The sequence below is a fragment of the Neoarius graeffei genome, chromosome 9 (assembly GCF_027579695.1).
Source record: "Neoarius graeffei isolate fNeoGra1 chromosome 9, fNeoGra1.pri, whole genome shotgun sequence".
NCBI classification, from domain to species: Eukaryota; Metazoa; Chordata; class Actinopteri; order Siluriformes; family Ariidae; genus Neoarius; species Neoarius graeffei.
The window spans coordinates 12,935,339-12,948,647 of record NC_083577.1 but is presented as its reverse complement, the minus strand read 5'-3'; the positions used below and the strand labels follow the sequence as shown (position 1 = coordinate 12,948,647).

At 40.7% G+C, this 13,309-nt stretch overlaps 1 protein-coding gene across 5 annotated transcripts in view; it reads left to right on the top strand.

Moving 5' to 3' along the window:
• Positions 1-13,309, top strand: part of pms1 (PMS1 homolog 1, mismatch repair system component) — a 94,026-nt gene that overhangs the window by 23,176 nt on the left and 57,541 nt on the right. For all 5 annotated transcript variants that reach the window (XM_060929019.1, XM_060929017.1, XM_060929020.1 and 2 more), the window contains 3 exons: positions 1,216-1,398; positions 1,782-1,884; positions 1,969-2,132. In XM_060929019.1, the coding sequence (XP_060785002.1) occupies positions 1,216-1,398; positions 1,782-1,884; positions 1,969-2,132 (450 nt within the window). The remainder of the gene's footprint in view (positions 1-1,215; positions 1,399-1,781; positions 1,885-1,968; positions 2,133-13,309) is intronic.

Below are 13,309 nucleotides of genomic sequence, written 5' to 3'. Positions count from 1 at the left end.
GAGGTCAGACAGACCATGGTGAAAGGCTGAAACCAGGGCAGTCTCGTTCCATCCACTTACTACTGCGAGCGTCCGGAACGAGATGGCGTAGTCTGTGACGCTTCCTCCTTGCCAGATGGACATGAGCTTTCTGGCTGCGTCTTTGCTGATGTCTGCTTGATCGAAGACACAAAGCATCTCCTCCGTAAACAGCTGGAAATCAGAGCACTCGGGTCCCTGTCTCTGCCAGATGGCTGTTGCCCAAGCTCGTGCCTTACCAGCTAACAAGGCTATCACAAAAGCAATCTTGCGGCGATCCATAGTGTAGGTGGTAGGCTGGAGCTCAAAGGTGAGTTGGCACTGGGTAAGGAACAACCGACACTCACTGTGCTTGCCATCATACCTCTGTGGCTGGGTTCGCAAGGTGAGGGAGGCAGCATGGCAGGAGGCACTGGAAGAGAAGTCAGCTGTGCCAGGGTTTTCTCAATTTTTCTCAAATTCTCAATCGTGGCGAGCAAGGGTCTCACATTGGCTTGCAAGAGTCCATCCATGAGTGTCCATGGTGGATCCAAGGCGTGTTAATGCGGCCATCATTCCCTGAAGGTTAGCCGGGTAGACAGTTGAAGAAGCCTCTGCTGAGTCGGTCATGACGGAGTCTTTCTGTTAGGGTTTTGCTGGGATTCGAACCCAGGTCGCTGGTATAATCCAGCTGCTGTGATAATCCAGCAAACCCCCACTAGGCCACCAGGGGGATGACTTAAGTGCAGAGGCGTGAGGCATAGGTAGAGTATCAAAAAACAGTTTATTTACAATATATACAATCCGATGGAAAAAACAAAAAGAAAATCCAAAAGCTCAGAAGATGACCAAAAATAAAAATATCCAAAGGTTCAAAGTCCCAAAAAACAAAAGGAAAGGCAAAAATGAAGATCAAAAATACAAAGTCCAAAGAAAGCAAAAACACAAGGGCACAGGCAAGATACGTGGGACAGAGGAAACTAGCACTAGACAACATAGCATAAAGACTCTGTGACTAGGGGAACAAACAGAGGGGTATTTATACACAAACTCATTAAGGAACAGGGCGGGGCAGGAAACAGGCAATCAAGACAAACACAAAACACAGTGGTGGCCTCTAGAGGCCAAAACAACCATGACAAGATAAACATAACAGCAGCCTCTAGAGGCCAAAACAGTCCCAGTCCTAACAGTAATAAGGTTGTGTTTTAATCCTAGGAGAATTATGGTTTGGATCGCATTGAGGTGCGAGACAATGGCTCTGGAATCAAAGCTGCTGATGCTCCTGTGATGGCAATAAAACATTACACGTCTAAAATCTCCTGCCACGACGATCTAGAGCGTCTCGAGACATACGGCTTTAGAGGAGAAGCTCTCGGATCCATATGCACTGTTTCTGAGGTAACAGACATCTTTTTAGCTCATCTGTAACACTCAGTGAGGTTAGCGTCTTTAAACAGAACTCCGTCATTTGTCAAAAAGATTGTTTGGATGTCAGTGAAGGAAAGAGTAATTACAATTTGGAATTAGTGTAAATCCTGAAATCCTGACATGGCCTTGTTTGGATCTGAATTGGAATAGCTGAAGCTGTATTTTAAAAAAAGAAAAAAAAAAGGACAGGAAATTGGAAAACCCAGCAGAACATGAAGCCAGAAATCAATATAATATATTATTTTAAATTGATATGTGCATAAGTGTGTTTAAAATACCCAGAGTGTTCATCTGTGCTGTTTGATGATATAACCATCCATTAAAAAAAAAATCGATGTTATCATCACCTCCAGGTCATTATCACCACTAAAACAGCTGACGATGAAGTCAGCACTCAGTACACACTCGACTTCCAGGGGTGTGTGGTCTCGCAGCGGCCCTCGCACCTTGGCCAAGGTGAGTGTGTTTCATTTACGTTAAAAAAATATGAAAGAAAGATCACATAGCACCACAGGAAAATATCTTGGCATCTTTCCACAGGTACCACTGTGTGTGCACTGAAACTATTCAAGAATCTCCCTGTCAGGAGACAATATTACTCCAACAGCAAGAAGTGCAAAGACGAGCTGAAGAAGGTGCAAGATCTGATCATGGCTTTTGCCATCATCAAGCCTGAGCTGAGGATTGTGCTCACACACAATAAGGTTTGGCTCACACTTTCTCCGAGTGGCAGTTTCCCTTCAGTGTCATTAGATAAAGCTTGCATTTTTCCTTTCTTCTTTTACATAATTGGTGTCCTGATGAAATACACAGCACAGTATCATACTGTATAAGATGATCTGTAACAGGCTGTGAGATAACATTTGTTCTCAGCGTGATGTGGAGCACGGACTTGTGCAAACACAAACATTATACACTCACCCAGTCACTTTAATAAGAACTTGTGCTTGATTCTAAGATTCCTGTCCTTGGCTGCAGTAGAACCCAATGTGCTTGTTGCATGCTGAGATGCTTTTCTGCTCATGACCATTGTAAAGAGTTGCTATGAGTTACTATATCCTTCCTGGCAAAAAAGCTTGAACCAATCTGGCCATTTTCCTCTGACTTCTTTTATCAACAACAGAGATGCCTACTAGTACGGATTGGCCGTATTTTGTACGGAAAAGTTACGTAAATACGATGTTACGGCAGTGTTATTCTGTACGGAATTATTATAAAGTCTTAAAAAATTCCAGTGAGTTGTTTTTAAATGTCCAAGCGACTTTTTCAATCCATGCGCGATTCACGGCTATTTATTTTTACGACAACCACACATGCTGTGTGTGACATGCGCAGATACCGCACATGCTGTGTGTGACATGCGCAGACATAGACATATAAACATAGACGCTGCCTTCCGCGTAGAATCATACGTCATCCTCGCCGCCATATTGGATGGGGCAAAGTGGAGAATAAAGATGCCTCATTCATGTGCTGCGTTTAACTGTACCAACAGGTTTACCGTCCAAACGAGATCACATGGGATTACCTTTCACAGGTGAGACTGGAAAAATACTTTTCATTGTATTTGGTCATTATAACGTAATTTTACGAACAGATTTTTCTGACTTTGTGGCTAATATGAAGTCTTGTGCATAATAGCCGCTTGGTGAAACCTGTCTCCAAACAACGAATATAATATAATTTATTTCATAGCCCACCCAACCAATTTCACCACCAGCTGTCAGATGGTGATGGCACACTCAAAAATAGAAGAGATTGGAAGCATGTCAGACTGTGAAGCAATCACATGGAGCAATCCCATTGTAATATGGTTTAATTGATTTTTTTTCCAAAGAGCACTGTATATTGCAAAAATCGTTTTTGGAGACATTTTATAGCCTATCTGCACGGCATTTAATGAAAGTGATGCGGAGACGGCACGGCTTCAGCAGCGTAAGCACAGCACATTATTCTACACGAGCCCCGCTGAGCTCCAAAACATGCCTTGATGTGTAGATATCGTTAGTAGCCTACGATAGAAGCAGCGGAATAAAAAAAAAAAAAAAGTGGCCTGCTGCATGTTGAGGAAATTTAGGTTACACCTCCTACGGAATATTGACGGGTATTTCGCACACTATTTATAAGCATCACATTAAAAGTTATATATGTTGTTTTGATGCCTGTTTGTTTTCCAAATATATGAGTGATTCCACGCTTATGGGTACTGAAATGGGGACATGAACTTATTTTTAAAAATTCACCTAAAACCATTTCTTTTTTTTACCATCAGGTCACAAAACATGTAATCTTTAATGAATGATATGTTAAAAGATAACTTTAATTTTCTGAGATGTAATAAAAACATATGCCAAAGTCAGAACGCAACAGAAGTGTTGTGGACATATATATTCTCAATTTTAACAATGTAGAATTACTTTTTGAAACATAGGAAGGTGATGTTTTAGCAAATATAATTAATAAACATGTGTAGTAGAATAAACATACACATTCTTTCAATAAGATTAACATGGTATATAGCTAGATTGTAATTAATTTGTAACAGACGCGAGATGGACAATCGTAACAGAAGTAATGTAACAGACATCATTTTGGAACTCATAGGCTTGACTTTGGCATATAAATATGTTTTTATTACATCTCAGAAAATTAAAGTTATTTTTTAACATATCATTCATTAAAGATTACATGTTTTGTGACCTGATGGTAAAAAAAGAAATGGTTTTAGGTGAATAAGTTCATGTCCCCATTTCAGTACCCATAAGCGTGGAATCACTCATATACGTGTGTGTGTTAATGGGTGAATAAAAGGCATCGAGTTAAATATTATTGTAGAAAGGGGCTTTATGAAGTTCAGTCCATTTACTTGCATTGGTTTACGGGGAAGATTTGCCACATCAAATATGGCGGACACTCTGACGTATCCCAGCAATGGGCCACCAGCTCAATGCGGCGTCTATGTGCGCAGATACCGCACATGCTGTGTGTGACATGCGCAGATACCGCACATTTGTTCGCGCTATTTTCGCTCGACATCACACGCATGGTGCTGCTTCTCAGTCGTGGAAATAAAACGCTCAGTATCGGGACAAGTGAAGCACAGGTCTCAGGTGTTCCTCCCACGATATACGGTAGAATGGCCGTGCATTACACCCAGTCAAAAGGGCAATGGATACGCGCACTGCAAACTGTGTAGAACTGACATTAACATCACTCATGGTGGTCGCGATGACTGCAGGCGGCATGTCAACTCCAAAAAACATATGGAGTATGCTGAAATGGTGAGTCAGGCGGAAAGTAAATCTGGGGGTATCCAGCAGTTTTTTACGAAATCTGTGGATGAAAAGACACGGAACGTGACACGTGCTGAAGCGGTGATGGTTGACCTATGCTTGGAGTTGAACTTGCCGATTAGTGCCATGAAATGTGAGTTAAACTTATTCAGTTTCTTTTTACATGTATGATTTTTATTCACTGAAATATCAAACACTGGCTGTACTTCTTTAATTCAAAGTCTTTTCAGTGTTGCAAGTACAAATGTACATGTAGTATGATCAAAAACAGAATTTTATGATTAGCGCTGTTGGGATTGTGGCAAAAAAATTGATCATTCCACTGTTTTAAATACAATTATAAATGTCATTTTATTCAATGTCTCATCTGAAGCATTATGCTGAAGTATTTATATATTGGGACATTAAGATAACAATGTCGGACTCTCTTTGGCATGAAATAAGAAATTTTTTAAAAATTTTATTAGAATCCGTTAACAGGTAGAACATTTTGCCAGGCAATATAATATAATACTTTTGAGGAGTTATATTCAATACCAATGATTGGTAGTCAACCGTAATGTCTGCAAACAGGGAACACTATTGTATTTAGAAAAATGTGATCTATTGTATGCTCTAGAAATTTGTTGAGTGGAAATTCAATTGAGATGGCTGCTCATGTTTTGTTTATTCAATTCACACAAAACAGCTTTTTAATAATTTAAATGTTAAACATATTGGTATATATACCTCTTTATAATGGAAATGCGCATAAATTAATGTTACTGAAAGTCATTCCAAAATACTGAAAAATGTTTTCAAGAATACTGAAATTCAAAATTTGGGGTAGGCATCTCTGCAACAAGGTGTTTGTTTTCACCCGCAGAACTGTCGCTCTCTTACTCAATGTTTTTTTTTGTTTTTCGCACCATTCATAGTGGGAGGGACCAACAATTTATCGCCCTCGGCCTTCTCGAGGGTGAACTTAACCGAGAGTTGGCGCCGTTAGCACAGTAGTGCAGGTGTAGCGTTCATCAGTAGTGTTAGCGAATGCTAATAAAACAGTCAAGCCAGTGCTATCGAGAGCAAGTAGCACAGGCTAACGACTTAGAAACTAAGATTTCTGTCTCCAGACTCTTCTTCCATGCACACTCGTCCCAGTAACAGTGGTGAACTGCTACTATTAGGCCCACTTTACACGGGGACGGTCTGAAACAAAAACGCAAAAGTCCGTTTTCATTCTCACTTTTTTCCACCTCTACACGACCGTTTTCAAGGAGGAAATCTGCGTCTATACGGTGACGCATAAATGTGTGGAATTCAATTGGATGTGCATGCCAGGCGGCTAGGTGGTGCTGTGAAAGACCTCCGCTATGTCTGCACGCATGCGCAACGTCTTCCGTCTTGTCTGATCTGCACATCTGCGCCTCGAAAACTTTGACTACTCTGGCTATGCTAAGTAAGAAAGTAAGTAAAAAAGTAAGAGCATACTATACCCGCCTCTGTTCATTAACGGTATATGTGCAGATTCGGTATAGATGTTCGAAGGACTCCTGGACGTTTATTAAAGCTGCCAGAGCAGCTTGAAGGTCCGTTGGATCGATGTAATCAGACATGCTCTTACTTTTTTACTTACTTTCTTACTTCCCGGGCTGGCATGTACAGTATATGACATATGTATGACGTAAACGCGTACCCGACGTGAGCAGATCCGAGCAGAGTTTCGCGTATTGGGTAGTTTAGACGGATATGCAACGGGGGCTGTTTTTAACTTATCCACTCTGGAAGGCGTTTTCAATTTTTTCCGTTTTTCAGCCTCGGAAACGCCGTCCCCGTGTAGACGAAAGGCACTTCCGATAAAATATTTAGTCATTTTTACCCGACAGCGTCCTCGTGTAAACGGGCCCTTAGAGCTGGGACTTCAGCCCAGCCAAAACTTAGCCAGACACACCAAAAATGCAACAGGGCAAAGGATTTTGCTAGGGATTAGTGGCAGGCTGCCAGGTAGCTCCGTTGTGTGTCAATGTTGATTTTAAAAGCAACTAAGTAAATTACACAGGGAAATGAATACTTAAGTCTGAGTGAAAAATACTGGGACGAGTGTGCATGGAAGAAGAGTCTAGAGACAGAAATCTTAGTTTCTCAATCGTTAGCCTGTGCTACTTGCTCTCGATAGCACTGGTTTGACTGTTTTATTAGCATTTGCTAACACTACTGATGAACGCTACACCTGCACTACTGTGCTAATGGCGCCAACTCTCGGTTAAGCTCGCCCTCGAGAAGGCCGAGGGTGATAAATTTTTGGTCCCTCCCACTATAAATCAATCTGATGGGTTAATTCATCTGTCACTTCCTACATAAACATACACTGCCATGGCCTTCTGTCCCAGCAATGAAATCCTAACCAATGAGTGAGCCAGCTCTAAACTCTTGCCTAGAGACAACAAACAAAAAAATCTCATTGGAAAACTTTATTTTAATGTTTTCAGGATAGTAACCATTTCATTTCTGAAGGAAATTTGATAGAAAATGAGGCCAAATTAGAAGAGAATAATTATAATGAAATTATGAAAGAAATTAAATATAACATTTGCAATGCTGATATGTGTGGGCCTTCTCTGAAGGTCTAGAAGGCCCTGATGGTTCCCCTCTGCTGTATAAACTCTAGAGACTGTTGTGTGTGAAAACCCCAGGAGATCAGCAGTTTCTAAAATACTCAAACCAGTCCATCTGACTCAAACCAACACCCATGCCACAGTGAAAGTCACACTTTGAGATCACGATTTTTCCCTTTCTGATGTTTGAAGTGAACGTTAACTGGAGCCCTTGATTTGTATCTGCATGATTTTATGCATTGTGCTGAGACCATCGATCTCAACTCGCATCTAAAGAATTGTGCAATTTTTCTTTGACGGAAACAAAATCAAGCTGATAATCATGCAGTCTAAAGCCGGCTTAAGTAACTGAATTATATTTTTTGTTGTTGTTGGATTGGTTGTATTCTCCAGCACATCATTCAAGCAACAAATCAACAAAGACAAATAGGCAAGATATCCTGTTTCTACTACTGAGATGAAAATTGGATCCATCCAGTATTTGATCATTTGGTCTCAATGTTTGGTAACAGCAGCTTTCTGATAAATGTAGGAACTGAATACTGAAACACAGGATTGGTTGAAAGCTTTAGGTCTTAAATTTCATGATTACCTTTAAACTAGAATAAATAAAAGTATTGTTTTCTGCTGAGATGTGCAGTTACTGTACAGTACAAGTGGATTTGAAATCGTGAAATTTTTCTGTGAAAATTCAAGGCAAGTCTCTACCTTTTATAATTCCTACGTTATTAATCAATATTAATCAATACAGTATGTTCTTTCATGTCACAGGCAGATTTCTGTCAATCTGCTTTGCTTTGCTGTGGCAGAAATATACAAATTTAAATGAACTGAACTTTTGATCATCTGAAATGGCGTGGGTGGAATTTCTTTCTTTCTTTTTTTTTTAAACCTACATCCACTGTAATGGATAAATATTCTCACTTTGACCCTGAACAGTTTATGCAATTGTTCAGAAATATTCATTGTTTTTTTTTTTTATTTTTTTATTTTTATGATTTTTTTCTGTGAGGGGCGGCATGGTGGTGTAATGGTTAACGCTGTTGCCTCACAGCAAGAAGGTCCGGGTTTGAGCCCCGTGGCCAGCGAGGGCCTTTCTGTGCAGAGTTTGCATGTTCTCCCCGTGTCTGCGTGCGTTTCCTCCGGGTGCTCTGGTTTCCCCCACAGTCCAAAGACATGCAGGTTAGGTTAACTGGTGACTCTAAATTGACCGTAGGTGTGAATGTGAGTGTGAATGGTTGTCTGTGTCAATGTGTCAGCCCTGTGATGACCTGGCGACTTGTCCAGGGTGTACCCCGCCTTTCGCCCGTAGTCAGCTGGGATAGGCTCCAGCTTGCCTGCGACCCTGTAGAAGGATAAAGCGGCTAGAGATAATGAGATGAGATGAGATAATGAGATGAGATGAGATTTTTTTGTGTGTCCCCGTGCACTGTCTGGGACGTTGTTTTTGAGCTGTAATAATGTCTTTGGCCACTTGGTGGCGTAATATATCTACAAAAAGTTCCTGTTGGTCTCACCACAGTGCAGCAGCATGCAGACTATAGCTTACCTGCTGACCTTCACATGCATGTCACAACACCACTTTGGTTGTATATAATACATTTTTTTGCATTTATATATTTTATCTAAATTTATATATATATTCACTCACTGGCCACTTTAATAGGAACTTGTTCTTGATTCTAAGATTCCTGTTCTTGGCTGCAGGAGTGGAACCCAATGTAGTCTTCTATTGTTGCATGCTGAGAAGCTTTTCTGCTTGCCACGGTTGTGAAGAGTGATTCTATGAGTTACTATATCCTTCCTGTCAAAAAAAGCTCAAACCAGTTACACATCTGGCCATTTTCCCCGACCTCTCTTATCAAGGCGTTTGTTCCCACCCACAGAACTGTCACTCACTCTCTCAGTGTTTTTTTGTTTTTCGCATCATTCTGTATAAACTCTAGAGACTGTTGTGTGTGAAACCCCCACGAGATCAGCAGTTTCTGAAATACTCCGACCAGTCCATCTGGCTCAAACCAACACCCATGCCACAGTGAAAGTCACACTTTGAGATCACAATTTTTCCCATTCTGATATTTGAAGTGAACATTGACTGAAACTCTTGATTTGTTTCTGCATGATTTGATGCATTGTGCTGTTGTCTAGGGATTGGCTGATTACAGTGGTGCTTGAAAGTTTGTGAACCCATTAGAATTTTCTATATTTCTGCACAAATATGACCTAAAACATCATCAGATTTTCACAAGTCCTAAAAGTAGATAAAGAGAATCCAGTTAAACAAATTAGACAAAAATATTATACTTGGTCATATATTTGTTGAGGAAAATGATCCAATATTACATATCTGTGAGTGGCAAAAATATGTGAACCTCTAGGATTAGCAGTTAATTTGAAGGTGAAATTAGAGTCAGGTGTTTTCAATCGATGGGATGACAATCAGGTGTGAGTGGGCACCCTGTTTTATTTAAAGAACAGGGATCTATCAAAGTCTGATCTTCACAACACATGTTTGTGGAAGTGTATCATGACATGAACAAAGGAGATTTCTGAGGATCTCAGAAAAAGCGTTGTTGATGCTCATCAGGCTGGAAAAGGTTATAAAACCATCTCTAAAGAGTTTGGACAGTCAGACAGATTGTGTACAAATGGAGGAAATTCAAGACCATTGTCCCCAGGAGTGGTCGACCAACAAAGATCACTCCAAGAGCAAGGCATGTTATAGTCGGTGAGGTCACAAAGGACCCCAGGGTAACTTCTAAGCAACTGAAGGCCTCATGAGTCCACCATCAGGAGAACACTGAACAACAATGGTGTGCATGGCAGGGTTGCAAGGAGAAAGCCATGGCTCTCCAAAAAGAACATTGCTGCTTGTCTGCAGTTTGTTAAAGATCATGTGAACAAGCCAGAAGGCTACTGGAAAAATGTTTTGTGGACGATTGAGACCAAAATAGAACTTTTTGGTTTAAATGAGAAGCATTATGTTTGAAGAAAAGAAAACACTGCATTCCAGCATAAGAACTTTATCCTATCTGTGAAACATGGTGGTGGTAGTATCATGGTTTGGGCCTGTTTTGCTGCATCTGGGCCAGGATGGCTTGCCGTCGTTGATGGAACAATGAATTCTGAATTATACCAGCGAATTCTAAAGGAAAATATCAGGACATCTGTCCATGAACTGAAGCTCAAGAGAAGGTGGATCATGCAGCAAGACAATGACCCTAAACACACAAGTCGTTCTACCAAAGAATGGTTAAAGAAGAAAAAAGTTAATGTTTTTGGAATGGCCAAGTCAAAGTCCTGACCTTAATCCAATCAAAATGTTTTGGAAGGACCTGAAGCGAGCAGTTCATGTGAGGAAACCCACCAACATCCCAGAGTTGAAGCTGTTCTGTATGGAGGAATGGGCTAAAATTCCTCTAAGCTGGTGTGCAGGACTGATCAACAGTTACTGGAAACGTTTAGTTGCAGTTATTGCTGCACAAGGGGGTCACACCAGATACTGAAAGCAAAGGTTCACATACTTTTGTCAGTCACAGATATGTAATATTGGATCATTTTCCTCAATAAATAAATGACCAAGTATAATATTTTTGTCTCATTTTGTTTAACTGGGTTCTCTTTATCTACTTTTAGGACTTGTGTGAAAATCTGATGTAGTTTTAAGTCATATTTATGCAGAAATATAGAAAATTCTAAAGGGTTCACAAACTTTCAAGCACCACTGTAGATAACTGGGTAAAACAGGTGGATGGGTGGGTGTTCCTAATGAAGTGGCTGGTGAGTGTAGATTTTTTTTGAAAAGAAAAGTTTCAGAAAATATTTAAAATGATGTTCCCATCTAAAAATGGCGATTTTTGTTTGTGGCTACGTCTCTCAATATTGTTTTATCGTTTTATCATTTATCCATCCCTACTTTCAATCACCTGACCTCATTAGTCAGAGATAATATCCTGCCAAGACATTGCTTAAATCCTGACAGCATACTCATACCGAGGAAATGTTCCTCCACCAATTCCTTCCCTGCTTTCCTGGACAGCTGAACTTGAAATCCAGTCCCTGGTGATGTTAATTTTGGTTATTGTTGATGACAGATGTACCTGAGAGAAAATAAAGTTACTTGTAGACAAATATGTTAAAATATATGGACAGAATCACATTTTAAAGGAAAACCAACGTTTGTTTGTTTAATCGCCATATCTGTAGATTCTAACAGAATATTTAACAGTTTTTTCATGAAATCGAGTTGTACATGAGCGGATAGCTGACGAGGCGCATAGCACTGAGTTGGCATTAAGCCATGTACAAGATTGAGTGGAATAACTTTTATTATAGCCACATTCACTGGATTTGAGAAACTGAGCATTTCTATTTTTTGCAAATTCAATAAATAAAAATGTTATACAAAATGTCTGACAAAATAATTTCTGTTTAGAATGCAAAGAAACTGGCAAAATGACAGTAGCAATTTGTGAAAAATGCTACAATAATCTTGAAAAATAAAAAAAGATACGTTCTTACCATCAAATATTTTATTCTATATTTTGTTGCTTTTTTTAATTTTTGGGGGGGGTTTCTTGGGGGTTTAGGTTTTTTGGCTGTTGGTGCATTACCGCCACCGACCAGGCTGGAGTGTGGAACAGGAGATATTGGGGGGACACACGACTATATTCTTTTAGCTATTTCTGATTCTTTTAAATATTTGATGATAATTTTTGCTGTTTTGTTTTCGAGTAGAGTTTTTATTTTGTCCCCGGTTGGTTCAGCAACATGCTCCGCCATTTTGTTTTTCTTTACTCACGGTGTATGAGCTGATATCCTAGTAGTAGAGTAGCCAGTCCAGAGCTCACGATTGCTCATAGCCAGTGAGTGTGGAGAGAATTAATTATAATAGCCTTATAATAGAAAATTCTGTAGGTTTTGCCTGTTTAGGCCAAGGCTAAGGGAGTAAACCCTGATCAAAACTCCGGAGGGAGGGACCCGTAGGCAGTCGTTGGTGTGGAGTGATCCACAGGCATCTTCTGATATCTCCTGCAGCTCTAGGGATGCTTCAGACGTATAGACCTTGTCTCTCCTTCGGAGTGAGTTCTTAGAGTCGAGTGGGGGGTGGTGTACTATGGGCAAGGCACTGCTCCCTAGTATGCCCCGGCACAGCAGAGGTCCGTTATCTCAGCGGGAAACGGCAGTTCTCCCAAATTGGCGCGAGGGAGGACGCCACGGGCCGTTTTTGACGGTGGGAGTGGCTGTTTAGCTGCATAGGATACGACTACCGCCCGCCAAAGCCTAGCAGCCCCAGGCCAGTAAGGTGTCGACCCGTCACGTCTGTCCGCCTCACAGGGTGCATGAGGATAGACCAAAAGTCGAATGACAGATGAAAAACTGTACCCATTACCAAGAATAGAAAGAAGTACTTGCGTATTGGAACGTGGAATGTGAGAACTATGTTACCCGGATTTGACAACATCGACATCAGACATGGAGAAATTAGAAAGACTGCTCTCATTGATGAGGAACTTCAGAAACTGCAGATGGACATTGTTGCTCTCCAAGAAACAAGGATTGCTGAAGATGGGTGTTTGAGGGAAGCAAATTTCACCTTCTACTGGAAAGGACTGGAAGTTAATCAGCCTCGGTGGTATGGTGTTGGTTTTGCTGTGAGAAACACCCTTGTTCAATCCATAACTACACCTTTTGGGATCTCGGAACGCATGATGTCATTGCAGCTAAATTCGGCTGGAGGTTATGTCAATTTCATCAATGTATATGCACCAACCTTTACTGCACCGGTAGAGTTGAAAGACAGTTTCTACTAAATGCTCGGTCAGGTCTTTACTTCAATCCCACAAGGAGAACAGCTCTATATCCTTGGTGATTTTAACGCACGGGTAGGCAGAGACCATGACACTTGGCCCGTATCACTTGGTCACTTTGGTGTTGGGAAGATAAACGAGAATGGACAGAGACTTTTGGAGTTCAAGTCAAGTCAAGTTTGTG